Consider the following 27,470-nt stretch of genomic DNA (forward strand, 5'->3'; position numbering starts at 1 on the left):
TCTTTTTATTTTGCAGTACATTAAACTAATAAACAATGTTGATATAAGTTTCCAAATATACTAAAAATTTAAACTACAAAAACAATTAATAACGTAATATATTAAGAGATATGTCACCCTTTACATTCTTATGGTCTTGGTTCTCTACAAGACGTAGACGTGAGAAATATTTGCAAGACTTCAAGATTGCTTCTCCATGACTTATGACACAAGTATTGTCAGGCGGAGGTGTAACAACAGCAGAAGTTGAGTAGTTTTCTGCATCCTTTACACTTAAGAACAATCCTAGCAATCGACATGTATGCTCAAATGTAACATTGTGGCTCTCTGGGTCTAAACATTTTTTTTTAAATTCATCCAAATTTAGCTTGCTGCACTGACAAAAAATACATAGTTGGACAAACTAAAATTAAGGTTAATCTTATATCCTCTTCCAAGAGAAAAAGTGTATTGAGTCAAAAAATATCAATTTTACAGGAGAACAAATAATAAAATTATTTATTAATAAATTAATAATTACTAATTTCTTCTTCCTAAACCTATCAACCTTACACACTTCAATATCACCCAACTGCAATACATTTCATACCCTATAACATTCTCCAAAATTAAACACGATTGTCACCGTTTCACTCCTTCTAATCCTCAGTCTTTTACCTTTAAGTTTCTCAGCCAATTCTACCGGACTTGCCCCCACTAACGCTACGTCATCCGTAAACAACATACACCAAGGCACCTCCCATTGTACATCTTCCGTAATCTCGTCCATTACTAAAGAAAACAAGTAAGGACTCAACGCTATACTTTGATGCACACCTACTCTTACACTAAAATCTTCTATTTCTCCACACAAACTCTTCACTCTTGTACTTGCTCCATCATACATTTCCTCTATTACTTTCACTCACACTCGTCGCTTTCATTTTTTCTTGAACGTCCACCTCTAAACCTCTAATAAATAATTAACTAATTAATTAAAATAAATGAACTTAGATGGACCCATCTAGAGCCCAAAAGTCATATAAGATATATATATATATACTAAATATCATTTATATATTATAAAGGCAGTGAATAGAGCGTGCAACTTAAATCTAAGTAAACCAAAAAACCAGAAAATTATAATTTTTTATTTAATACACTTTTGCTCTGAGGTACGGATACAACCTAATAAAAAAACTGTAACGGTGAAATAAGTATTAAATAATTTGTTGGACTAAGTTTGTAGTTTCTTGAAATAGAAAATTAGTTGAACGATTTATTTATGTTATTATTTCAACTATAAATGTATCGTGATAACTGTAAAGTTTGTTGGTCCAAATATGAATTTTCTCCGTATAACCAATAAACTTTTAGTAGTTTAATATTTACTCTTTATAATATCGAGTAATAACTCTCTGAAATGTGGTCTTAACAGAATTCTTCTGTCAGCTCCAAGACTTTTCACATTGTTTGTACCACTACCTGAAAAATTCAATAAATGTGTTAAAAAAGTATAAATACTTTTGTAAAGTGCTTTTATAATGGCAATTATGTAACCTAAGTAAGCACAGCGAAATTTAAAATTTGCAAACTACATTATTCGAAAAACACACAAATCGTTCATATATGTTTTTATTGGAATTATACGTTTACATGGTGTCTTTTTAAAACATTCTTTATATAAGATGTCTACATGCACTATCTAAGTGCCTGCGCTCAAAGCTACTATCAAAGAAATCGAAAATTAGACTATACAAATAATAGCAATACCTATTATAACGTATGCATGTGAGGCAAGGCCAACAACGTTAGAGGATGAGAGAATATTGGCTATAGTAGAAAGAAAGTTTCTAAGGAATATATGTGGACCAAAAATAATTAATGTAACAAAAAGGTATGAAATGAGGGCAAACGAAGAAGTATACAATGGCTTTGGAGAACCAAATATAATTGAAGTAATTAGAGCCAAAAGACTAAGCTGGCTAAGTCACATACCTAACTAAGGTCTAACATGATTGTGAAGAAGGTCCTAAATTGGGGACCACGAGGAAAGAGGCCCTTAGGCAGAACTAAACAACGATGAATTGATAAAGTCACAAAGGATCAGTAGAATCAGAGCAATGGATAGAGAGAAATGGAAGGAAGTGTGTGTTGCAGCAATGGGCCTGAAAGTCCGATATACAAAATTCCAATATTACGAAAATGGTTATAATTTATAGGACACGTTTTATACGTTCAGAAGAGAACACTTAAAATTATTACTACCATTTATCCTCAAACTAAAATACAAGCTATAATACAGGGTGATCAACTTATCGTGAACCACTGAATAACTCACTGGATTTAATCAATAATTAAATTTTAAATCTAAAAATGTTAACTGGTCGATAACCAGTTTTGGATAAATATTTTTAAAGTTATGAGGGTTTAAAAGTTAGGATGGGAGGGGAAGTATGGATGGTAATGCACGCAGATAAAAATATTACTACACTCCACCCTTTCTCCTGCCAGTCAAAATTTATAACACATTATTCTCAATTTAAAAAGTTAATCAAATATAAACAATACCATTTAAGTTTAAAAGTTGCTATCAAAATAACCAAGTTGGGAAGGGGGAAGATTGAGATCACAATGTATTAAAATAATATGAAAAAAAAAATGAATTTCTTATGAAACCTCTGCGATATTGAGTGGTTCACCCTTTATAGTGTCAGCTTCATGCTCTATTAGATGCCATTAAGTTTTCGACAGCTTTTTAACATCTATATTTATCTATAAAAAACATTAACTGTTATTACTGTAGCTGATATTAGTTTTTAATAAAATAATTAAAAAAAAAAAAAAGACTAATTATTCTTGTTGTTTAGTATTCTTAAGGTATTAAAAAGAAGAATTAATAAAATGTATATTTGTGTTTTGTGTATATAACTAACACAAGTCACAAAAATATTTTATATAAACGAATATAGTTCGCGTGTGGCGTCCGTAGCATGCACACTCGTTTTTGCTACGCTCCGTCATTCCATTCACCGTTATCGCATTTTCTAACGTAAGCACAATTTTAAATTATTCGAGTAAATTACAACATCGTCGTAGTGCTCTTCTTATCGTTGCGGCACTCGTTGTCGTCGTCGTTATCACGCGCGGCGGCTGGACCTTGACCTGTACCTGCAATGCCACAATCACCTGCACTCGCAATCAAGAACACAAATAACAGTAATAAATTGAATTTATTTACCACCAAGATAAATAACGACGATTCTAATAATCATCGAACAAATAAACTTAAAAACCAAACAACTTCTACGAATAGCTCAGGCGCTACTGATACAATGAACACCTCAAATAATGATAACTCCTCTCCGGATGAGTGGACACAATCTACGACAACTAAAACCAAAAGAATTCATTCAAGCTCATCCGAACATAGCTCACCAAGAACGCCGTTAAACAAAAATAAAAATAAAAAACTATTTTTTTCCACAAATCTGTATGAAGTATTATCGCAAGATGATCCTCCGCCCGCACCTCCACCGAATGATAATATAGATTCTATCCAAAATCAAAATCCATCAGGTTCCAGCAACACCGAACCTAAAGCACATCGACCACCCCCAATTTTTGTAAGAGGCTTATCCAACTTTCCTGACCTTTGCACTACACTTATCGAATTAATTGGAGTAGATAACTTCTATTGCAAATCGTCAACAGATCGGTTGAAAATAATGACAGCTAATCCTGAATCGTACAGATCACTGGTCCACTTCCTAAGGGACCAAAAGGCCGAATTTCATACTTTCCAACTTAATGAAGACAAACCAATACGCGTTGTGATTAGAAACCTCCATCCATCCACGCCAACTGAGCTAATCAAATCCGAGCTTGAAACGCGTCTATTTGAAGTCAGGCAAGTATCAAGCGTACTCCATAAGATTAATAAACATCCACTTCCGCTGTTTTTTGTGGACCTTGAACCAAATGAACAGTCTAATGACATCTTTAAACTTACGTCACTACTTCATACACTAATAAAAGTGGAAGAGCCGTATAAACCAAAAACCTTAAGCCAGTGCTCAAAATGTCAAGATTATGGGCACACTAAATCCTATTGCGGCTATCCAGCACGCTGTGTACGCTGCGCTGCCCATCAAATGACGTCGGACTGTCCAAACTCCCGGGATGTCCCTCCAAAGTGCGCACTCTGCTCCGGGGACCATCCGTCCAATTACAAAGGCTGCTCGATCTACAGGGACCTCCAACGACGCAAAAAACCAAAGTCAACTAACCAGGTATCTGATAATATTAGTCCTAAAAATACTCATGTACAAGAAACACAACCAGTGAAAACCTCCTCAACCCACCCACCTGTTCCAAATTATACCTATGCACAAGCTACTTCCAACTCTAATGCTAATAATATAGTTACTCCTCCTCCAGATATTAATCTACTAATGGTGAATTTCATGAATGAGTTCAAACAATTAATTAACCCATTAATAGCTCTTCTCACTAAAGTAGTCTCAAAACTTTTAGATAAAAAATAATGTCTTCGTCCACGAACAACTCTATTCTAATTCTTCAATTTAATGCCAATGGTATTAAAAATCACGTAAATAAATTGCAACTAGTCCTTCAGGAAAAGCGCATAGATATTGCGCTAATTTCTGAAACACATTTCACGAAACATTCCCACATTCCCATTAATGGGTATAATCTTCATAAATCAAATCATCCGGACAACACAGCGCATGGAGGTGCAGCGATTTATATTAAGCCCTCCCTGATGTACCATTCCATTCCAAACTTCTGCCAACCTTATTTACAGTCATGTGCCATTCTATTACATATCAATAACATACCAACTACTATAGCGGCAATTTACTCCCCTCCAAAACATAATATCAACATTCAAAACTACGCGGACTATTTTAGTACACTTAGTCATAATTTTATCATAGGGGGCGATTATAATGCTAAGCACATCAACTGGGGCTGCCGCACTAACAACCCCAGAGGTATGGTACTTTACAATTTTATAAATATGAAAGGCTACAATATTTCTGCTCCACCAAGACCAACTTACTGGCCTACCTCCATACGCAAAAAACCGGATATATTAGACATTTTTGTTTCCAACACACCATCCAACATATACCTTACGACGGGAAATCTCCTTGAACCTACCTCGGATCACTTCTGACCATCAGTGCTTCTCCATCAATCCGTTCATCTCCTCCTAAACTATTTCAGCCGACTACAGATAGGTGTAAATTTAACAATTTAGTTGACCAAAATATAAATATGAAGGTTAGCCTCAAAACCACTCAGGAAATTGACGACGCAATAAATAAACTTACAAATATAATTCAACCCGCAGCCTGGGACGCTACCCCAACGCAAACGCAATTTTTAAATAATTCACTAACAATTCCCGAACACATACGCATCCTAATAGCTAACAAACGCAGAGCTAGGGCGCTATATCAACGCTATTGCCTTCCATCACATAAACGCAACTTTAATAATCTAGCAAACTCTCTAAAAAAAATACTAGCTAAACATAAAAACCAACTCCAAGTCAATTACCTCACCAATCTATCACCTAATAAAAGTCTTTGGGAAGCTACTAAAAACTTCTAAAACACGCAGCACCAAACACCCCGTTAATCCAACCAGATGGTGGGCTCGCTTCCACAGATACTGAAAAAGCTGAAATACTAAAAAACCACCTAGCAGAAACCGTCAGTCCTCACACTGATATACAAAATCCACAAAATACTGAGTTAGTGAAGCAGTACCTTGATACCCACCTTCCTCTTTGTCTTCCCACTAAATCTTTTACTCCAAATGATGTTAAATTTGCTCTACAGAAATACAGCCTCAAAAAGTCCCCAGGCTATGACTTAATCACTGCAGAAGTAGCAAGGTGTCTCCCAAAAAGAGCAATCGTTCTACTAACAGTCATATTTAATGCTGCCCTAAGATTGGCATACTTCCCACTACTCTGGAAATTTTCAATCATCACACTTTTCCCTAAACCCAAAAAGCCTTCCGATCTACCTTCATCATACCGACCAATAAGCCTCCTGCCCTTCTTCGCCAAATTATTCGAAAGACTAATTTTAAAAAGAATCCTTCCTTCCATATACTCCAGTAATGTACTTCCTAACACTCAATTTGGCTTTCGTGCCTCTTACTCTACAACACACCAGCTGCACAGGCTAGTGGACGCTATATTTTTTTCTCTTGAAAAAAAAAATACTGTTCCTGCGTGTTCCTCGACGTGTCCCAGGCGTTTGATCGGGTCTGGCACGAAGGACTGCTATATAAATTAAAACTTTTTCTTCCACCAACGTACTACCTGTTAATTAAATCATATTTAACCGACCGCCACTTTCAAGTTAGGTTTGGTTCATCTTACTCAAACATTGCAAACATTAATGCAGGAGTTCCCCAGGGTGGCATACTGTCACCAATTCTATATAATATATATGCCGCTGACCAACCTACCTCTCCAAACACAATAGTAGCTGAGTTTGCGGATGACAAGGCAATTATAGCAATACACGAAGACCCAATTTTAGCTTCCTTAAATCTTCAACATCACCTTAACTTAATGTCTAATTGGTACGATAAATGGAGAGTTAAAGTAAACCAATCAAAATCGCTACATACCACATTTACACTTAGACTTACCCCATGTCCCGCAGTTTCTTTAGCTGATATACCCATCCCTTCATCTCAATCAATAAAATACCTAGGGCTAACCATTGATCGGCGCCTCACTTGGGCATTACACGTAAGAGAAAAAAAACTTGCCTTAAACGCACGTCATCGGTTGCTTAAAACATTATTAACTAATAAACATACTAAATTAAATATAAAATTGCTCATTTACAAATCCTTAATAAAGCCTATGTGGACATATGGACTTCAACTCTGGGGCAATGCCAAGAAATCAAATCTTAATAAAATACAAACCACTCAAAACAAAATCCTTCGCTCCATCACCAATGCCCCACCTTATGTTTCCAATTTCTCTATCCACTCCGACTTAAAAATTAAAACTATACATGAAGAAGCCAAAACGTTCTATAAACGTGTCTTCCATAAACTGTCCTCTCACCCAAACCCTCTTATATCTGGACTAGCAACTCACACGATTCCTGGAAACCCACCACGGCGACCAAAAAGAAACTGGTGTAGAGATCTCCTTAATGATTAACCAAAAAAAAAAAAAGTAAAAATTTAAAAATTTATATATAAGATTTATATATAAATAAGCAAAAGGAAGTGCGATCACTGGATGGTTTCTTCCCTCACCCTATTCATGTGAAAATTACTTGTAGCACATATTCTTATTATGCCTAGGGCATAGATTGTATATTTCAAATAAAAAAAAAAAAATAAAAATAAAAATACAAACGAATATATTTTTGGTTTAAAGATGTGTTATAATTTACATTAAAAATGATTTCATTATGAAAAAATAATATATATTTTTTATAAAGCCATGTTTTTTTGTATTCATTTGGTGTACATTTTTTTATTAATCTCATTGACAAGGATTTACGATGTGTTAGTTATTTTATGTACCAATAAATGTATTGTAGGAATGCAGATTAAGTTCAAAAAAATATTATTTAAATGAACGAATCTAAAACGTTCATATACAAAAAATTTGATGAAAAATACATTTTTTACGTTCTGTTAAGGATAGCGGTTTTTGAAGACCTATGACGTCATATGTTTTAACTTTAAAAACCGTTACACTGAACTGAATGTATAAAAACGATTTGTTAATTAAATTTTTGCAAATAAACATTCAAGATTCAATTCAAGGTGGAAGTTTTTGAAGTTAAAACATGTTATGTTATAAGTTTATAAGTTCAATGAAGTAACAATTTTGCGGTCAGTTGGAGGTAACGTTTTAAAAGTTAACATATGTAGCGTTTAAATGAACATATAGTTTTAGAACAAATATTTGTATAATGTTAAATTTAGATTATTATCAACTTGCAAATTGAACGATTTCATTTTAACAGTTTATTCTCATTACGTTACGGAAACCTTAATGACTTAAAATAAATTTCGAATGACCATCTAGATATTAAGCGCTATTTACCAATATCGAATAAAGCGTAATTACCAATGTCATCAACCTGAGCGAATTGAATATTGCCTGTAACTAAAACATCAAAATATGCAATGAATAATTGTACGATTATTGAAAATAAGTATTTTGTTAATCCACGTATAACGGTAATTTCAAACTAAGATTACATAGACTAAGTCAAAATTTTGTTGAATATTACTAGTAACATGGATATGATATCGGACGGGGTGTCATTCCAAAATTTGCGTGGAAAATTTGTGTTACGATTTCGCGTCATCAACATAAAGATAAAGATTTAGTGATTGAATAATAATAATGGGTACTAATGCGGTAATGCGGAACCGTAATGCTAAAATAAATCTAATGAGCTATTATTAAAAAGCCAAACTTGCTTAAACACTATACGCTAGAATGTTATTTTATTAAGAAAAAGTACTAGTGTCATATGCGTAAAACGTGTAAGTATAGTAATAAGAAAGCAATTAATGGTTGCTGCGGTCGATAAAGTTTTACGACTTTTCCATTCAGTTTTTTATATTTTCATTTCATTCATTCACTCGTGTACACTAGTTTATTCAGTGTGAATTTTACGATTAATTACCGCGGGGTGTACGAAGAGTGACAAGCTTATGATTACATACATTATTACATTTTTTTTAATATAAAAGCATCTTACTGAAATGTTCAATGTTTATATTAATTATACCTAATAATAAAACAATCGTTATGGGTTATACGGACCCGTAATGCTAAAGCATTTCCACGATTCAATGTTTTTCCGTGGAGCGGAGACAATAACTAGATATTTTTTAATAAATATGTTCTGTGGCTATAGACGGATCGTTTCTGAATGAAAAAAGTCGAATTCGTATGATAGTTAAATTCATTTAATTGAAACTCATACTGTTGGTTAGACAACACATTTAAAAAAAAATTGTTCACAAATTAAAATAAGTATAGCACATAAAAATTTAAAATATTTTTAATAATTATTTTTAATAAAAATTGTATGTGAAACACAGTTATTTTTAATTACCCGAAAGCTTAACTTTTTACAGAAATTCCCTTTCATAAATAATCGATTCAGTTTAGAGCACTTGAAATAATATGTAGTAGCCACATTTGAGTAAAAGAAATGAACGGAATGATATAAAACAATCATTAAAACTAAGTGAAAAATATTTAGTTTATGACTATGATTTCAAATCGAATGTTTTTATTAGCAATTAAAATGTAATTAATAGTTTTGTAAAGTGTTTGAGAAAATATGTTGAATTTTTTGATTACCTGATTCTATGAGTAGTCCTTGTTGCAGTTCACGCTCAAGTATGGGCTCTTAAATTAAAAAACAAAATGCATTTTTATGTATAGCAAAATTAATATGTATTTGATTTTTCTCATAATTTAAAAACTAATGCAAAAGCCGTGTGTAATGTGATATTAATATGTAATAGGAATTACGCGTATTTGGGTCTGCATTATAATCTTGTTCTAAAATTAAAACGAAAACATTTTATACTTGTGAATAACCAACAACTATATGGAAATATTTTCAATTATTACCAGGTATTGCGAACATAAAAGCCAATTGCTCTGAAATTATGATTACAAAAAAATTATTTTTAAACGATATTACACTTAATTTCATGTTCCATTATAAATTTAAAGGATTAAGTCAACGAAGAAAATACACGTTTAATAATAATAAGGGAGTTAAATTTACAAATAATTATTGAGTGATTTAATTTTAATTTTAACGAGTAAATCACTCATAAAATTGCATTGATAAATTGTTTTTGCAATAATTATTGTATCATTTCCAAAACATTTCGTCTATTAGCATACTAAATCGGTTTTGTTTTAGAATAATAGTTACCCATTGAGTACTTATTTTGACAAACAAAATGTTTGAATCTGTCCCAAAGTGTACCTTAAATAAACAAATAATTGGTTGAGTAAAAAAATCAAATTAAATTTTTATGCTACATCATAAGTATAAAACGTTCTGAATAGAAGTATATTTTGAGTTAAACGTGGCTCATTTAACTAGTGATAAACCCTGTTGAAATTTCATTACACAATTATTCTATAATATCCATTCTAGATCAATAATAATGTAATTATATTATTCGTATGGGGACTCTTTGGAGAAATATTCTCAAAACAAGTTGCATCATTTGAGCTTATTATCAAACCTCGACTTCACCATTAACGATAATTCCTGGAGTTCTTCAGTATAAACCATTTTTTAAAAATACAATACACTCAAAAGCCAATAATAGGAAACATTTATTTACAGAGATTATAGGTCGTAAATATAAATTACCTTATAGTCAGGTAAATCACAAGTACAACAAAACCATTAAATTTATAGTATTAATAATTTTTAGTATGTCTTACTTTTACTAACATGCATTTGAAGGAGTTTGTCTGTTACAAATTATGTATAAAAACTGTTAGTCTTAAAACTTAAAAAAGTATTTTGTAAACAAAAAATGTACTGACTTGTAGCTTCGAGCTTCTTTCTATCCTCTAACTTATCTTTAAAAAAGATGAATATTTAGTTTTGTTTAGTTTTTTTGAACCAAGTATCTCGAATAGATACTTGTAAAAATAAATTACATACCATCAGTCGCCAAAATATTGAAAATAGCACAGAAGAGTAATGCACAAATAATTTTCATTTTTGTCTGCAAATAATAATGCAAATTAAAATGTGTTATATTAGACGGAGGTATAGCGATACTTACAATAAAATCTAAACGTTTATGGCAGAGTTGCCTATGTAAATGTTTAAACTCCGTGCTATATTATTTCTTTATCATTATATTTACTTATTTACATTGCTCTGGCATGTAGTTTAAACTTCTGTTACAATAAACACGAAGATACAAAATCATGGTTTTCTTACATAGATGCAAAGATTACGTAACCACAAATTACGATTACAGAAAATACTGAAAACAGTTATTGATACATGTTTAACAGTTTTAAAAATTGTTGTCGTTTACGCGTTTCAGAGTATGGTTTAATTAAAAATAGTTGTTTTCAATAAAAACTACATATGTCAATTATGTCTAGGCGATATGGATACGGTTTGTCGCTTTGAAACTTTTAGATTACACGCGGGAGTACTATTAGAAAGACACGTATGACTGTAATGAGGTAAAAACGACTGTATTAGACCAGCAAAAAATAGTATTAAAACAATATTTTAATATGTAGATGTCTATTCACAATATGTGTGGAATGGATGAAAATATTTAACATAAGCAAAGCATCAAGAAAATACGAAATATTTTTCAAATTTTTTTTTTTATAACGACTACGTTGAAAATTAGCGTCAAAGCGTTTAGCGTTTATTAAAAAATATTTTTACCTCTTTTACTAAAATTAATGTCTGTAAACCTTCGACCTCTCCGTCCATACTTTTTTAATTCATTATGCCTCGACCCCAGGTCACTTCTTCTTGGGACACCCCTCGGCCCTCACATAGCACCCAGAGATACTAGTCGGTCCGCAGTTGTATGGGGATACCCTCGGGACGAACCACTAAAGCCAAGAAATACCTGTACTGGTTTACTAGGATAATATAACTTTTAATTAAACAGATTTAACAACAGATTGTAAATATTTTCAAAAAAAAGTGATTTTTGAAAGCAATTATATTTAAAATACTATTTCGGATACATTTAATACATTGTACATTTAGAAAATATATAAGCCACTAAAAATAAGACAGCAGTCCCGTAAATTACTTACTTAAATAATTTCAATGATAGCTATACTGACTGCTTCAATGGATTTTTTACGACTTATCGAATGGCTTATAATTTGTCGCCCAAAACAATACAATTTATATGTATTTTGCAGAATTGTTTATGTAAATTTTGGTACCAAAAAACAATAATACACCTATAAAAGTTGTTAATGTAAATATGGCTTCTCATATTATGCTAAAACTTAGGCTGTATAATGCCAACAGATATTTGTTATTTGTTTACATTGCAACAACTATTGAGAAAAATACGGTATTTATGAAAACATATCGTTGGTTTTAGTACAACAGATATTTTAACTAAAATTCAATTTGCAAGTAAAATTATAAAATGAATGATAAGAGACAAAGGCCTTGCGTTTAGAGCAGATTTAATGGGGAATATTGGACCAAGAGTCCTTCACTTACTTCAAGTTAAACTATTATTTAAATGGTTTAGAGACAAGGGAGGATGCTTGAGATGAGGGCTAATGGTGTTGAAGCTTTTCTCTTACGCACTTAAATTGTGTGCATTTTAAGTTTATTTTTTTGGCTCTAACTTTTTTAATATTAAATACTAGAATACCTGTATATTGTTTTCACTATACAATAATCTCTACTTAGTTTTTTTGTCCTTAAGTGTTATAATGACTTTAATATTAATGTAGCCAATTGTAGAGTTATCGTTATGTTTTTTTTACTTTTTTAGTGTTGAAATTATGTAAATTAGGTTTTTAAGTCGTTAAAAATTATAAGTATACGAAAAAGTATTGGAATTTTTTAACAACACAACAGTCGTTGTAAAAAATGTTAATATTGCTAGCATAATGTTTTCATGTTAAAAAATAACCGCGCAATTTAAAACAATACAAATTATGGAAAAGTATTGTATTTAGTTAAAGAAAAATTATTGTTAGCATTTCAGCAAGAAAAAATATTTTATCTAAAATGCCTATTAAGTGTATTATGTCAAATAATAATAGTTAGGCATAACAGGGTATTTGCTATAGTTATTGAAACATCGAGATTCTACCGCGAAATAAATAAATGAGGTGAATCATTTAAATAAAAAAACAACTGCAAAACAAAATATGTTTAGCAAAACAAGTCGTTTTCTATAAAAAAAAAAACCATACAAATTGTTTTTGTAAAATACGAAGTTTCTTATAATATACAAAGTCTGAGTTACCATTTGTTTACATTACAACGATTGCTGATAATAACAGTTTGGTTTTGATAAAAAAAACAATACTACAATATTGGCTTACAACTTTTATTAAAGTATGCAGATTCAAGATACAAAATACTTGATAATTGGTTTTACAAAAAAATACTGATATCTAAGTTATGTTTATAAAACATGTATTATATAGAGATATGTCATATATTTATGTAACTATTTATGTACTGTACATATACGGTATTGGTTACAATTATTATAACAACAGGGTTCTACAATGCATTTAAATTTTAAACATTTTAAACCATAAGGAACAAAAGTTGTTATAAATAACAGCTTGAATTTTCATTAGTTAACCCTACGACAATCATATCAGGAAAACTATTTCGCTTCAATAAAAATGTCACTATAAAATGATACATACTTTTTTTTAAGGTTTGCCAATCCTTACAATGTAAATTATAAAGGCTTAATATACCATCCTTGTAAGCAAATACCCTATTAAATGTAATAAAATGTAGTTTTTATTTTATAAAATAAATTTTAAAAAACCAGTACAGTGGGGTCGGGGCATAGTGGGGACGGGGAAGTTACAGATTTACAGGAATTTTTAAATCTGAAAGTGATAAATCACTTTCGTGATTTAGTTGTATATTATACAATTTAGTTTTGGTTATCTCCTCTCAGGCTGCTTAACAACTAGTCGGGGTACTACACAAAACTCTTTTGCTAGTTAGATCTATTTCGTTATCCTATTCCAAGGCTACCTATCCTAATAAAGACTGGTATACTACCCCGCTCAAAGACGACTACACAGATTGTCCTTCCTTTACCAAACACTTTATAATGACTATTTAATTATTTTAAGTATCCAATTCTTATCGAAAACACCCAACTAATTGGCAATCAATGAAATTAGATTTCTGTAACAACCCTGTAGCCCTGTACGTATGTATTGCAGGCTGTTTGAGTCTTGTCACAATCGTGGTGATAGGTTTTTAGATATTTAATAGACTAACTTCAGAGTAAATCACAAACATTTAATTTGATATACTTATAAAACATGTACAACGTCAAACAGTTAATAGCATAAGTTCAGTATGCTTCATAAATAGATGACTAAGACAATTATAAGCCGCTTAAGACTTCAAAAGAAAATGATAGGTAGAAACTTCAAGTGTAGTGTGTGGCGGACCCAACTCATCTCCTCTGCTATGACTCAAGTTCTCCCTTATATGCTGGTCCGCTCGTTGAATGGCCGTGGAAATCTTCGCAATTATCGAAAGTCCGCGCGTGGATGACCTCGCTCGCCCATGACATCCGCTTATGTCAACGGTGGAGGAAAGGTAGAGGCATGAGAGTGCAGCCTTCGCATGGTCGAAATTGGCTAGCTTCGATGTGAGATTCGCGCGGTAGTTGCCAAAACATTAAGTTCCTTTTAGTGTTTGGCCTCGTTGTTGAGGTCAACTGTGAACAGAATTACAAAGTTGTCTGCTTTCGCAAGATGCTGTAATGACCTTTTATCTCTGATGAAACCAGGGCTAATGTAGAATTAAAAAAAGGGGCTAGAAATAGAAATTCTCTTCAAATACAATTTAATTATACAAATCAATAGACTTAAAAGTTAAAGTTTATATTATAGTAAAAACAATACATATTCAAATATTTTTTTTTTTTAAAATTAAAGCCTATAAAAATACACTTTTAATGCACACTATTTAAGTACGTAAGGAAAAAGCAATAACACCAATAGCCCCCTTCCTAAGCATCCTCCCTTGTCTCTAATCAAGTGAGGAGCTTATGGTACATCATCCCCCCTTGTATCTACCTGAACGCAAATGCCCTTGTCGCTTATCGTTCATATTATAATTTAACTTGCATATTGAATTTTACTTAAAGTATCAGTGTTGAACAAAAACCAACGATATGTTTTCATAAAATACCGTATTTTTCTCAATAGTTGTTGCAATGTAAACAAATAACAAATATCTGTTGGCATTATACAGCTTAAGTTGTAGCATAATATGCGAAGCCATATTTACATCAACAACTTTTATAGATGTATTGTTGTTTTTTTAGAACACAATTGTTCTTTTAAACTTATACTATTATTTATTAAATATCGGATTATGAATGTATAAACACAGTAAAATGTATTAGCTAGAGTAAAAGATATCCAATAATGTACAAAACCTAAATTATATTTATTTTTAGTAAAATAATTTACCTATGATGAAGCCAAGGGTGAATTTAGAATTGAAAAAAATAGGCTAGAAAAAAAATCTCTTCAAATATTTTACAAAGCAATGCCATAGAGTTTGTACAATTTCCCCCCAGGTATCTTCCCTGAACGCGAGGTCTTTGTCTCTTATCATTTAATATTGAATTTTGCTTAAAATATCAGTGTTGAACAAAAACCAACGATATGTTTTCATAAAATACCGTATTTTTCTCAATAGTTGATGCAATGTAAACAAATAACAAATATCTGTAGACATTATACAGCTTGAGTTTTAGCATAATATGAGCAGCCATATTTACATTAACAAAATGTATTGAGCTATTATGGTTTTTTTAGAACACAAGTGTTGTTTCAAACTTAAATTATGTTATAAACACAATAATGAAAAAACGTATTAACTAGAGGATTAGATATCCAATATTGTACAAAACTTAAATTATATTTATTTTTATAATTGGGAGCTGTGATATTTAAGTGCTATGATATTTGATGCTAAAACTTATTAATGTATGATACCTTCAGTTGTTTTTTATTAACTTATATCGCAACAATTAGTGTGAAAAAGAACTTGTTTCCGATAAGATAAAAAATATAATTATTGAAATAAATGACAAATATTGTATATTATCGTGAATCGCTCTGTATTGAAAGTTTAAGATAGCTATATTAATAACCTTTTATTTACATTACAGCAGTCACTGAGAATAACGGCTTAGTTTTGATAAAAATAACAATACTACAATATGGTATTACAATTACACGATAACTGATTTTACAAAAACTCCTTGTAATAAGTAATAATTATAAAATATATTTGATTCAGAAAAACATTCACTGTATGTCTCTCTTTTTCGTTTAACCTCCGTTTCTTTTATTTTTAGAAATATTTAATTAATAAAAAGTAATTAAGGGCGCATAATGATATTGCTTCAAGATCCGTAACCACCCGGTACCCCTGTGTACGCCGAGTGTTTTATATGACCAGCCATGGATGATGTTGATATATAAAATTTCAGTATCAATTAAAAACCATTAATAATTGTATTTTTAAACTATTCTAAACAACTATTATACTTTTTTCTCGGAAATTGAAAAAGTATCATATTATTAATTTTTTTTATTTCGTTTATTTCAAAGAAATATCCGTTTTTACATAATCATATGAAAAAGTTTGTAATATCCCTCTCTTCTTTAAAAAAACAACATTAGTACTACGTTTTGAAAGAAAAATTGTATTAACTTGTTTTGTAATTGCTTAAATTATAATTAAATTAAATGTTATCATATAAATCAAGACATAAGGAATCTATAAAAAATACGTTAGATACGTTTCTGACGATATGACTATTGAGGAGTAGTTCGTTTTATTTTTCTTCGACTGCAGTCGTCGGAAGGAGGTTCCTAACAACCACTCTGAAGGCTCTTTTTTGTTTCAGTTGAAACGTATGAAAATCAGCTTTAACGGACTGAAGGAATTTTATGATATTCCTATAAGATTTTTCAGAACTGGTGGATAGTCTTACTCCATTTGTGGAACTTTTGCAAAGGAACTTTTCACCTTTGGTAGCTTCATAAATTTTAGAGAAGAAAGTGTTGAAGTCGTTTACACTCGAATATAGATAAGAGGTGGTGGATTATTTGGACGAATGGTAACAGGAACGTCGTTTGTAGTAAGGTCCATATCAATTACATTGGTATCTGTATTGTCAGTAGTGTGTGATTGAAGTGGCGAGAAGCGGTTATGTGAATTACATTTTTTTGACTGTTGGTTTTAATGTGCTGTTTGGTTTAGTAAACTTAAACGTTTGGAGTTATTCAGTCGACATTTTTCCTGATGATTTAGATGAGGTAGGCGAATTATTTAACACGCTCTGTATGCGAGATTTTGGTATAACAAGCGGAGGAACGGTTGGTTTAATGTTATTATTGTTATAAGAGGCAATATGGATGTCGTTATCGCATATGTGATTACGACGAGATAAGATGGGTCCGTGCCGTCACGATTACAAGCTCGTTGATATCTTATTTATACTTACCTGTTACCAGTTAATTAGGGATTTTAACACGATGGGCCACTCGAGCCGAGACCCCAAAAAATGTTTTGGGTAAAAAGCGTAAAATGCAGCGAACTTAGGGATTAAAGACCATTTGCAATTTTAATTACTAAAAAGGTTGTCTAGTACGCTTAATTTAGAGTTAAACTTTAACTTAAAAGTGAGTAGTAAAAAGCTGTCGCTATTAAATAATAGCACTTTAGACAATTACTATAGATGAATTTTGAAATTTGTATTTAATACATATTATAAAATACGAACCTATCTAATATTTTTTTTAGAAATATTAAATTAATAAAATTTAATAAAGGGCGCAAAATGATATTGCTTGAAGATCAATAACCACTCGGTACCTTTAACTCTATACAGGGTGATTTTTGTATCATGAGCCACTCCATATCTTATAGGGTTTAATAAGAAATTAAAGTTTTCTTTTTTATCAAATTTGAACTCAATTATTAACAATTTTTTTTGTATATACCCCCCTCTTAACTCGTTTTTTTTTTATAGCTACTTTTGAAACTCTAATGGTAACGTATATATTGTTATTAACTTTTTAAATTGAGAATAATGTACTAAAAATTTGACTGGTCTATAACCAGTTTCGGATAACTATTTTTTAAGTTATGAAAGTTTCAAATAACAACACAAGATGAGTTTATAAACAAGTAGAATAGCACATAAAACACACAAAACGATCAGTACTGTGAGGTGAGTACAAAATGGTCTCCACCTAGGTAAGAGTACCTATGCTAAGTGGAGAGTTACCTTGGCTATTTTGACATAAGTCTTTTATAGTAAAAATAGTTAATATTGTTTTGCTTATTTTACATTAAGTTCAAGTGGGTCGTTTGTATGAGTTCCCGAATTGGCGTTATTGTTACACAGTACATAATATTACACAATTTAAACATACAATTTGTTTTGCTTAATCTATTTACTTAAATTGTACTTTATATTACAGTACTAACTAGATGAAATTTGTGATTTATAGAGTTGCTATTCGAAGGAATTGGTCCAGTATTAAAAAAGTTACAGTGTATACAGTCAAAAAAAAAAGGCCGCATTTAGGTAGAACCTTCGCTGGTTTGCATCAAAGCTTAAATCACCCTGTATATATGAATTTGTTTTAGAAATATTTAAAAGATACTTATTTCGTTAATAATTGATATATTATGGCTAAACGTCGTAATGAAAATATGACCACTTCATTCTTGAACGAACTCGTTTGGCTCCGTTAATGATTGGCAGCAGTCTAAATATTTGTATGGGAGAGCCATAACTAAAATATTTTCAAACGAATATTTCTTTGACCAAAGTTAACTATATAAACTGAGTCCATCTTCTGTGTTAAAAAAAAAGGAAGGAATTAAACTTACTAATAATAAATAATGGTGAAGCCACGTCAACGGATGTGATAGATGGAGAGGAGTAGTGGTCCTGACAAAGGACCTAAGTTGCCTTTATATTACACCTGTATATAGCCAATACAAATTATGACTGAAAGTAATAAAATAATTTATAGTAGCGAGCAAAGATATTTTATTGTGCGGTACATTAAATTACTAGACAATTTTTTATACTAGTGTGCAAATATACTAAAAATTTAAACTGCAAGTACATTTAAGTACGTAATACAGATAGAAGTATGTCTTCCCCATATGTTTCATGGTTATCTTTATCTACAAGACGTAAAAGTCTTTTACGCCAAGTGATATATTTGCAAGATAGCAAGACTGTAGTTCCATTGCTTATGACACAAGTATTGTCAGGCGGAGGTGTAACAACAGCAGAAGTTGAGTAGTTGTCTGCAAACTTGATACTTAAGTACAATCCTACCATTTGACATGTATGCTCAAATGTAACATCGTGGCTCCCTGGGTCTAAAAAAGAGTTTTTAAAAGTTATCTAAATTCAGCTTGCTGCACTGACAAAAATACATAGTTGGACAAACTAAAATTAAGATTAATCTTTTATCTTCACCCAAGAGAAAAAGTGTATTGAGTCACAAAATATAAATTTTACAGGAAAACACATAATAAAATTATTTATTAATAAATTAATAATTACTAATTTCTTCTTCATAAACCTATCAACCTTACACACTTCAATATCACCCAACTGCAATACCTGTTTTACCCTATAACATTCTCCAAAAATAAACACGATTATCACCGTTTTACTCCTTCTAATCCTCAGTCTTTTACCTTCAAGTTTCTCAGCCAATTCTACCAGACTTTTTCCCACTAACGCTGTACATCTTTCGTAATCTCGTCCATTACTGAAGAGAACAAGTAAAGACTCAACGCTATACTTTGATGCACACCTACTCTTACACTAAAATCTTCTATTTCTCCACACAAACTCTTCACTCTTGTACTTGCTCCATCATACATTTCCTCTATTACTTTCACTCACACTCGTGGCTTTCATTTTTTCTTGAACGTCCACCTCTAAACCTCTAATTAATAAATAATTAACTAATTAGTTAAAATAAATGAGCTTAGATGGACCCATCTAGAGGCCAAAAGTCATAAAGGTATATATATACTATATACACTCTTGTACTTGAATAGAGCGTGCAATTTCAATCTAAGTGAACCAAAAAACCAGAAAAATTGAAATTTTTTGTTTAATACACTTTTACTCTGAGGTACGGATATAACCTAATAAAAAACTGTAACGATTAAATAAGTATTAAATAATTTGTTGGACTAAGTTTGTATTAGTTGAATGATTTATTTATGTAGTTATTTCAACTATAAATGTATCGTGTTAACTGTAATGTTTGTTGGTCCAAATATGAATTTTCTCCGAATAACCAATACATTTTTAGAAGTTTATTATTTACTGTGTATTATATTGGCTATTAACGATTTTAAACTATATCTTATTTTTTTTTCTTTCAGCTCCAAGTTCTTTCACATTTTTTATATCACTACCTGAAAAATTCAATAAATGTGTTAAAAAAGTATAAATACTTTTGTAAAGTGCTTTTATAATGACAATTATGTAACCTTAGTAAGCACAGCGAAATTTAAAAATGCATACTACATTATTCGAAAAACACACAAATCGTTCATATATGTTTTTATTGGAATTATACGTTTACATGGTGTCTTTTTAAAACTTCTTTACATAAGATGTCTACAAGCACTATCTAAGTGCCTGCGCTCAAAGCTACTATCAAATAAATCGAAAATGATACTATACAAAGTAATAGCAAGACCTATCATAACGTATGCATGTGAGGCATGGCCAACAACGTTAGAGGATGAGAGAATATTGGCTGTAGTAGAAAGAAGGTTAAGTGAGAAGGAGCTTTAAAATTAATTAGAGAAAGGAGAGAGGGAGCATCCACACGTCCGTCAATTAGCTTGTGCAAAAACACCAAATTAGCTTCAACTCTTTTATCCGCTAGAAACAAGAGTCCAAGTTTATTCAACACTGGCCTATAATCTTGCGTTGGATGTGGAATTTGCAAAATAAATGACGCCGAAGAACAGAAACGCCTCTGGAGCCTCGCAATACAAGAAGAGTCAGCTGCCGTAAAAGGGTCTCAAAGAATGGAAGAATATTCTAAAAGAAGTCGTACGAGAGAGCAATATTAAGCTTTTAGAGAACTAGAGAGCTTAAATTTTTTTGACGTGCGTATGACAAAGCCAAGCATCTTTAACGCACGACAACAAACTGCCTCTATATGGTAATGAAAATCGAGATTTGGACAAAAAAGAATACCCAAGTATTTCTACCTAGTAACAATATTAATGCTTGACCCATTTATCAAGTATGTATAGCTAATAATATTTCTATTCCTAGCAAAAGACATGGATTGGCATTTTTCTACATAAAAGCTTGGTCACATAGAATTGAACCACAAAACAAGAACATCAAGCTCGTTCTGGAGGGTAACACAATCAGTTACTGACTCAATTATCCTGTAGATTTTCAAATCGTCAGCAAACATAAGGAACATAGAATCTGGGATAACCAATTTTAGACCATTAACCAATAGAGAAAACCACAACGGGGATAAGTGCTCCCCTTGAGGAACACCTGAAGGTACATAGACTGCTTTAGATTTACATCCTAAGACTTTAACACATTGGACCATACCAGATAAATAAGATTTGAACCAAGATAGAATGGGCTCACCAAATCCAGCTTTATATAGAACTTCAATTAGTATTTTATGTTCTACTCGATCAAACGGTTTGGAGAAATCCGTAAAAATAACATCCACCTGTGTGCGTTTTTCAATGGCCTCCAATATAAAATTATGAAGTTATTGAAGTTTCAAATTTAAGGCAGGAGGAAAGGTGGAGTGTATTATTATTTTTATCTGCGCTCATTTCCCAACCGCACTTCCTCAAAAAACTAGTTTGCAAGGGAGGTAAAAAAAAAAAACAAAATTTAAAAATTGAGATCACTTTGTATAAAAACAATGTGAAAAAAAATGTAATTTCTTATTCAAACCTAAGAATAAAGTATAAATACATAACGGAATAAAGCGTAATTACCAATATCATCACAAACTCGAATTCAATATTGCCTGTAACTAAAACATCAAAATATGCAATAAATAATTGTACGATTATTGAAAATAAGTATTTTATTAGATCTACGTATAACGGTAACTTTAAAACTGAGATTACATAGACTAAGTCAACATTTTGTTGAATATTACTAGTAACGATTTTACGATGCTACGATTTCGCGCCATCAACATAAAGATAAAGATTTAGTGATTGAATAATAATAATGGGTACCAGGGTACTATATAACACACTCTGTCGCTGCCGGTCACAGTACCAGAGACCCATACGTTAAGTTTGCTATAAATTGTTCAGCGCCAGGAGCGGACGATAAATGTATGAATCTCATAGTGCCAAAACCTTTTCAAAATTAAATGTCATAGTATTACGTTAAACATTTTTTGAAAAATACACTACAACAAAGCTAAACTTGTACAAACACACTGCACTAAAATATCAACTTACAAGAAAAAAGTATTAGGAACCTAAACGAAAATTTTTAGAAACTGTGGTAGTTTTGCGGAATCGTAATGCTAAAATAAATCTAATGAGCTATTATTAAAAAAGCCAAACTTGCCCAAACACTATACGCTAGAATGTTATTTTATTAAGAAAAAGTACTAGTGTCCTATGCGTAAAACGTGTAAGTATAGTAATAAGAGAAGAATTAATGGTTGCTGCGGTCGATAAAGTTTTACGACTTTTCCATTCTTTTTTTTTCATTTTCATTTCATTCATTCATCGTGTACACTAGTTTATTCAGTGTGAATTTTACGATTAATTACCGCGGGGTGTACGAAGAGTGACAAGCTTATGATTACATACATTATTACATTTTTTTAATATAAAAACATCTTACTGAAATGTTCAATGTTTATATTAATTATACCTAATAATAAAACAATCGTTATGGTTATACGGACCCGTAATGCTAAAGCATTTCCACGATTCAATGTTTTTCCGTGGAGCGGAGAAAATAACTAGATATTTTTTTAATACATATGTTCTGTGCCTATAGACGGATCGTTTCCGAATGAAAAAAGTCGAATTCGTATGATATTTAAATTCACTCAATTTAAACTCATACTGTCAGTTAGACAACACATTTTAAAAACATTTTTTCACAAATTAAAATAAGTGTAGCGCATAAAAATTAAAAATATTTTTCATAATTATTTTTAAGAAAAATTGTATGTGAAACACAGTTATTTTTAATTACCCGAAAGCTTAACTTTTTACAGAAATTCCCTTTCATAAATAATAATCGATTCAGTTTAGAACACTTGAAATAATATGTATTAGCCACATTTGAGTAAAAGAAATGAACGGAAAGATATCAAACGATCATTAAAAATAAGTGAAAAATATTAAATGTATGACTATGATTTCAAATCGAATGTTTTTATGAGCAATTGAAATGTAATTAATAGTTTTGTAAAGTGTTTGGGAAAATATGTTGAATTTTTTGATTACCTGATTCCATGAGTAGTCCTTGTTGCAGTTCACGCTCAAGTATGTGCTCTAAAATTAAAAAAACATAATTCATTTTTCTACATGTCTATTGTTATGACAAAATTAATATGTATTTGATTTTTCTCCTAATTTAAAAACTAATGTAAAAGCCGTGTGTAATGTATTATTAATATGAAATAGGAATTACGCTTAATTGTGTCTCCTTCATAATCTTGTTCTGAAATTAAAACGAAACCATTTTATACTTGTGAATAACCAACTACTAAATGGAAATATTTTCTATTATTACCAGGTATTGCAAACATAAAATTCAATTTCACTGAAATAATGATAACAAAAAAAATATTTTTAAACGATATTACACTTAATTTCATATTCCATTTTAAATTTAAAGAATTAAGTTAACGAAGAAAATACACGTTTAATAATAATAAGGGAGTTAAATTTACAAATAAATATTGAGTGATTTAATTTTAATATTTACGAGTAAATCACACATATAATTGCATTGATAAATTGTTTTTTCAATAATTATTGTATCATTTCTAAAACATTTCGTCTACTAGCATAATCGGTTTTGTTGTAGAATAATAGTTACCCATTGAGTGCTGATTTCCACAAACAAAATGTTTGAATCTGTCCCAAAGTGTATCTTAAATAAATAAATAATTGTTTGAGTTAAAAAATCAAATTAAATTTTTATGCGACATCATAAGTATAAAACGTTCTGAATAGAAGTATATTTTGAGTTAAACGTGGCCCATTTAACTAGTGATAAACCCTGTTGAAATTTCATTACACAATTATTCTATAATATCCATTCTAGATCAATAATAATGTAATTTTATTATTCGTGTGGGAGACTCTTTGGAGAAATATTCTCAAAACAAGTTGCATCATTTGAGCTTATTATCAAACCTCGACTTCACCATTAACGATAATTCCTGGAGTTCTTAAGTATAAATCAATTTTTAAAAATACAATACACTCAAAAGCCAATAATGGGAAACATTTAATTACAGAGATTATAGGTCGCAAATAAAAATTACCTTATATTCAGGTAAATCACAAGTACAACAAAACCTTTAAATTTATAGTATTAATCATTTTCAGTATGTCTTACATTTATTATTATGCATTTGAAGGAGTTTGTCTGTAACAAATTATGTATAAAAACTGTTAGTCTTAAAACTTAAAAAAGTATTTTGTAAACAAAAAATTTACTGACTTGTAGCGTTGAGCTTCTTTCTATCCTTTGGCTCATCTGTAAAAAAGATGAATATTTAATTTTGCTTAATTTTTTTGAACCAAGTATCTTGAATAGATACTTGTAAAAACGAATTACATACCACCATCAACATTTTCATCATTCGCCAAAATATTTAAAACAGCACAGAAGAGTAATGCACAGATAATTTTCATTTTTGTCTGCAAATAATAATGCAAATTAAAATGTGTTATATTAGACGGAGGTATAGCGATACTTACAATAAATTCTAAACGTTTATGGCAGAGTTGCCTATGTAAATGTTTAAACTCCGTGCTATATTATTTCTTTATCATTATATTTACTTATTTACATTGCTCTGGCATGTAGTTTAAACTTCTGTTATAATAAACACGAAGGTACAAAATCATGGTTTTCTTACATAGATGCAAAGATTACGTAACCACAAATTACGATTACAGAAAATACTGAAAACAGTTATTGATACATGTTTAACAGTTTTAAAAATTGTTGTCGTTTACGCGTTTCAGAGTATGGTTTAATTAAAAATAGTTGTTTTCAATAAAAACTACATATGTCAATTATGTCTAGGCGATATGGATACGGTTTGTCGCTTTGAAACTTATAGATTACACGCGGGAGTACTATTAGAAAGACACGTATGACTGTATTGAGGTAAAAACGACTGTATTAGACCAGCAAAAAATAATATTAAACAATATTTTAATATGTAGATATCTATTCACAATATGTGTGGAATGAATGAAAACATCTAACATAAGCAAAGCATCAAGAAAACATGAACCATTTTTAAAAAAATTGTTTTGTTTTATTTAAACTACGTTGAAAATTAGTATCAAAGCGTTTATAGCGTTTATTAAAAATTATTTTTACCACTTTTACTAAAATTAATTTCTGTAGACCTTCGACCTCTCCGTCCATACTTTTTTAATTCATTATGCCTCGACCCCAGGTCACTTCTTCTTGGGACACACCTTTTCCGGCCCTCAATTAGCACCCAGTGCTACTAGTCGGTCCGCAGTCGTATGGGGATACCTCCGGGACGAACCACTAAAGCCAAGGATTTAACCTAGTAAACCAGTACCTACAGGTAGTACTGGTTTACTAGGTTAAATCACTTTCAAATAAACGCTTTGATACGTACTGTGCATACTATGCTGTGCGTAAATATAACCAGAGTTTTGCATAATTCTAATAAAAAATGGCTAAATAATCATCTAGAGAACAAATTATTAAAAACAAAAGTTTTTTGTATAAAAGTTTACTAGAATAATTTTTTAAAAAAATTATATAAATAGTCCTTTAAGACCCTTGGATACCGGCCGTTTTCTTCAGCCAAAACACATAATTTTTTGTCAATCGCACAGACCAAGCCAATGATCCGATAAGCAATTGAAAATCAGATATGAATTTGCCATGAAGTTTACTTGTGATCGGTTTAAGCACTTTTTCAATTTTTAGTTTTAACTATTTCCAAATTTGATTTTAAAATTTGAAATTGTACAAAATGTTCAAACGTGTTTTATGCGCAGTTGGAATACTATACCAATAAAGTACGCTGACCGATCTTAAGTAAACTTCATGACGAATTCTTATTTGTTTTAAGATTACTTATCGGACCACTGGTTCATGTAATTTTTTACACACTAAGTAGTGTCACTGAGTGCTACCTTAACTCAAGTTATCCAGCTTTGTAAAAAAAAAAATAGCCATTTTACTTATTGTACATATTAACAACAGATTGTAAATATTTTCAAAAAAAAAAAAATTTAAAAAAAGAGTAGTCACTATTCAACCCTTCACTCGAGCTTTGTAAAAAAAATAGCCATTTTACTTATTGTACATATTAACAACAGATTGTAAATATTTAAAAAAAAAAATGATTTTTTAAAGCAATTATATTTTAAAATACTATTTCGGATACATTTAATACATTGTACATTTAGAAAATATATAAAGCCACTAAAAATTAGACAGCAGTCCCGTATATTACTTACTTAAATAATTTCAATGATAGCTATACTGACTGCTTCAATGGATTTTTTACGACTTATCGAATGGCTTATATTTTGTCGCCCAAAACAGTACAATTTATATGTATTTTGCAGAATTGTTTATGCAAATTTTGGTACCAAAAACAATAATACACCTATAAAAGTTGTTAATGTAAATATGGCTTCTCATATTATGCTAAAACTTAAGCTGTATAATGCCAACAGAGATATTTATTATTTGTTTACATTGCAACAACTATTGAGAAAAATACGGTATTTTATGAAAACATATCGTTGGTTTTAGTACAACAGATACTTTAACTAATATTCAATATGCAAGTTAAATTATAAAATTAATGATAAGAGACAAGGGCCTTGCGTTTAGAGCAGAATTATTGGGGAATATTGGACCAAGAGTCCTTCACTTACTTCAAGTTAAACTATTATTTAAATGGTTAGAGACAAGGGAGGATGCTTGAGATGGGGGCTAATGGTGTTGAAGCTTTTCTCTTACGCACTTAAATTGTGTGCATTTTAAGTTTATTTTTTTAGGCTCTAACTTTTTTAAATATTAAATACTAGAATACCTGTATATTGTTTTCACTATACAATAATCTCTACTTAGTTTTTTTGTCCTTAAGTGTTATAATGACTTTAATATTAATGTAGCCAATTGTAGAGTTATCGTTATGTTTTTTTTTACTTTTTTAGTGTTGAAATTATGTAAATTAGGTTTTTAAGTCGTTAAAAATTATAAGTATACGATCTTAAAAAGTATTGGAATTTTTTAACATCACAACAGTCGTTGTAAAAATGACATGTTAATATTGCTAGCATAATGTTTTCATGTTAAAAAATAACCGCGCAATTTAAAACAATACAAATAAT

The 27,470-nt window shown here is 30.7% G+C and overlaps 1 protein-coding gene across 6 annotated transcripts; it reads right to left on the reverse strand.

Annotated features, from left to right (window-relative positions):
- On the reverse strand, positions 1-26,701 carry LOC126843252 (uncharacterized). 6 transcript variants are annotated; one of them, XM_050580856.1, is made up of 9 exons: positions 26,586-26,701; positions 24,689-24,767; positions 24,568-24,603; positions 10,499-10,528; positions 9,975-10,028; positions 9,386-9,433; positions 8,132-8,170; positions 1,372-1,464; positions 1-285 (listed from the first exon to the last, which is right to left on the reverse strand). In XM_050580856.1, exons 2-9 carry the CDS (start codon positions 24,759-24,761, stop codon positions 86-88), a joined length of 573 nt encoding a protein of 190 aa, XP_050436813.1. In that variant the 5' UTR covers positions 24,762-24,767; positions 26,586-26,701; the 3' UTR covers positions 1-85. The 6 variants fall into 6 exon arrangements, with proteins under 6 accessions (XP_050436813.1, XP_050436647.1, XP_050436725.1 ...); XM_050580690.1 differs by having other exon boundaries at positions 1-333; XM_050580768.1 differs by lacking the exons at positions 24,568-24,603; positions 24,689-24,767; positions 26,586-26,701 and adding exons at positions 10,604-10,639; positions 10,725-10,788; positions 10,849-10,922 and having other exon boundaries at positions 1-333.
- Positions 26,702-27,470: the final 769 nt, after the last annotated feature.

This window comes from Adelges cooleyi, unplaced genomic scaffold (assembly GCF_023614345.1).
Source record: "Adelges cooleyi isolate 19-005CV unplaced genomic scaffold, UGA_ACOO_1.1 ACOO_flye_CR_arks_rails_tigmint_CR_PRNA_1, whole genome shotgun sequence".
Classification (NCBI taxonomy): Eukaryota; Metazoa; Arthropoda; class Insecta; order Hemiptera; family Adelgidae; genus Adelges; species Adelges cooleyi.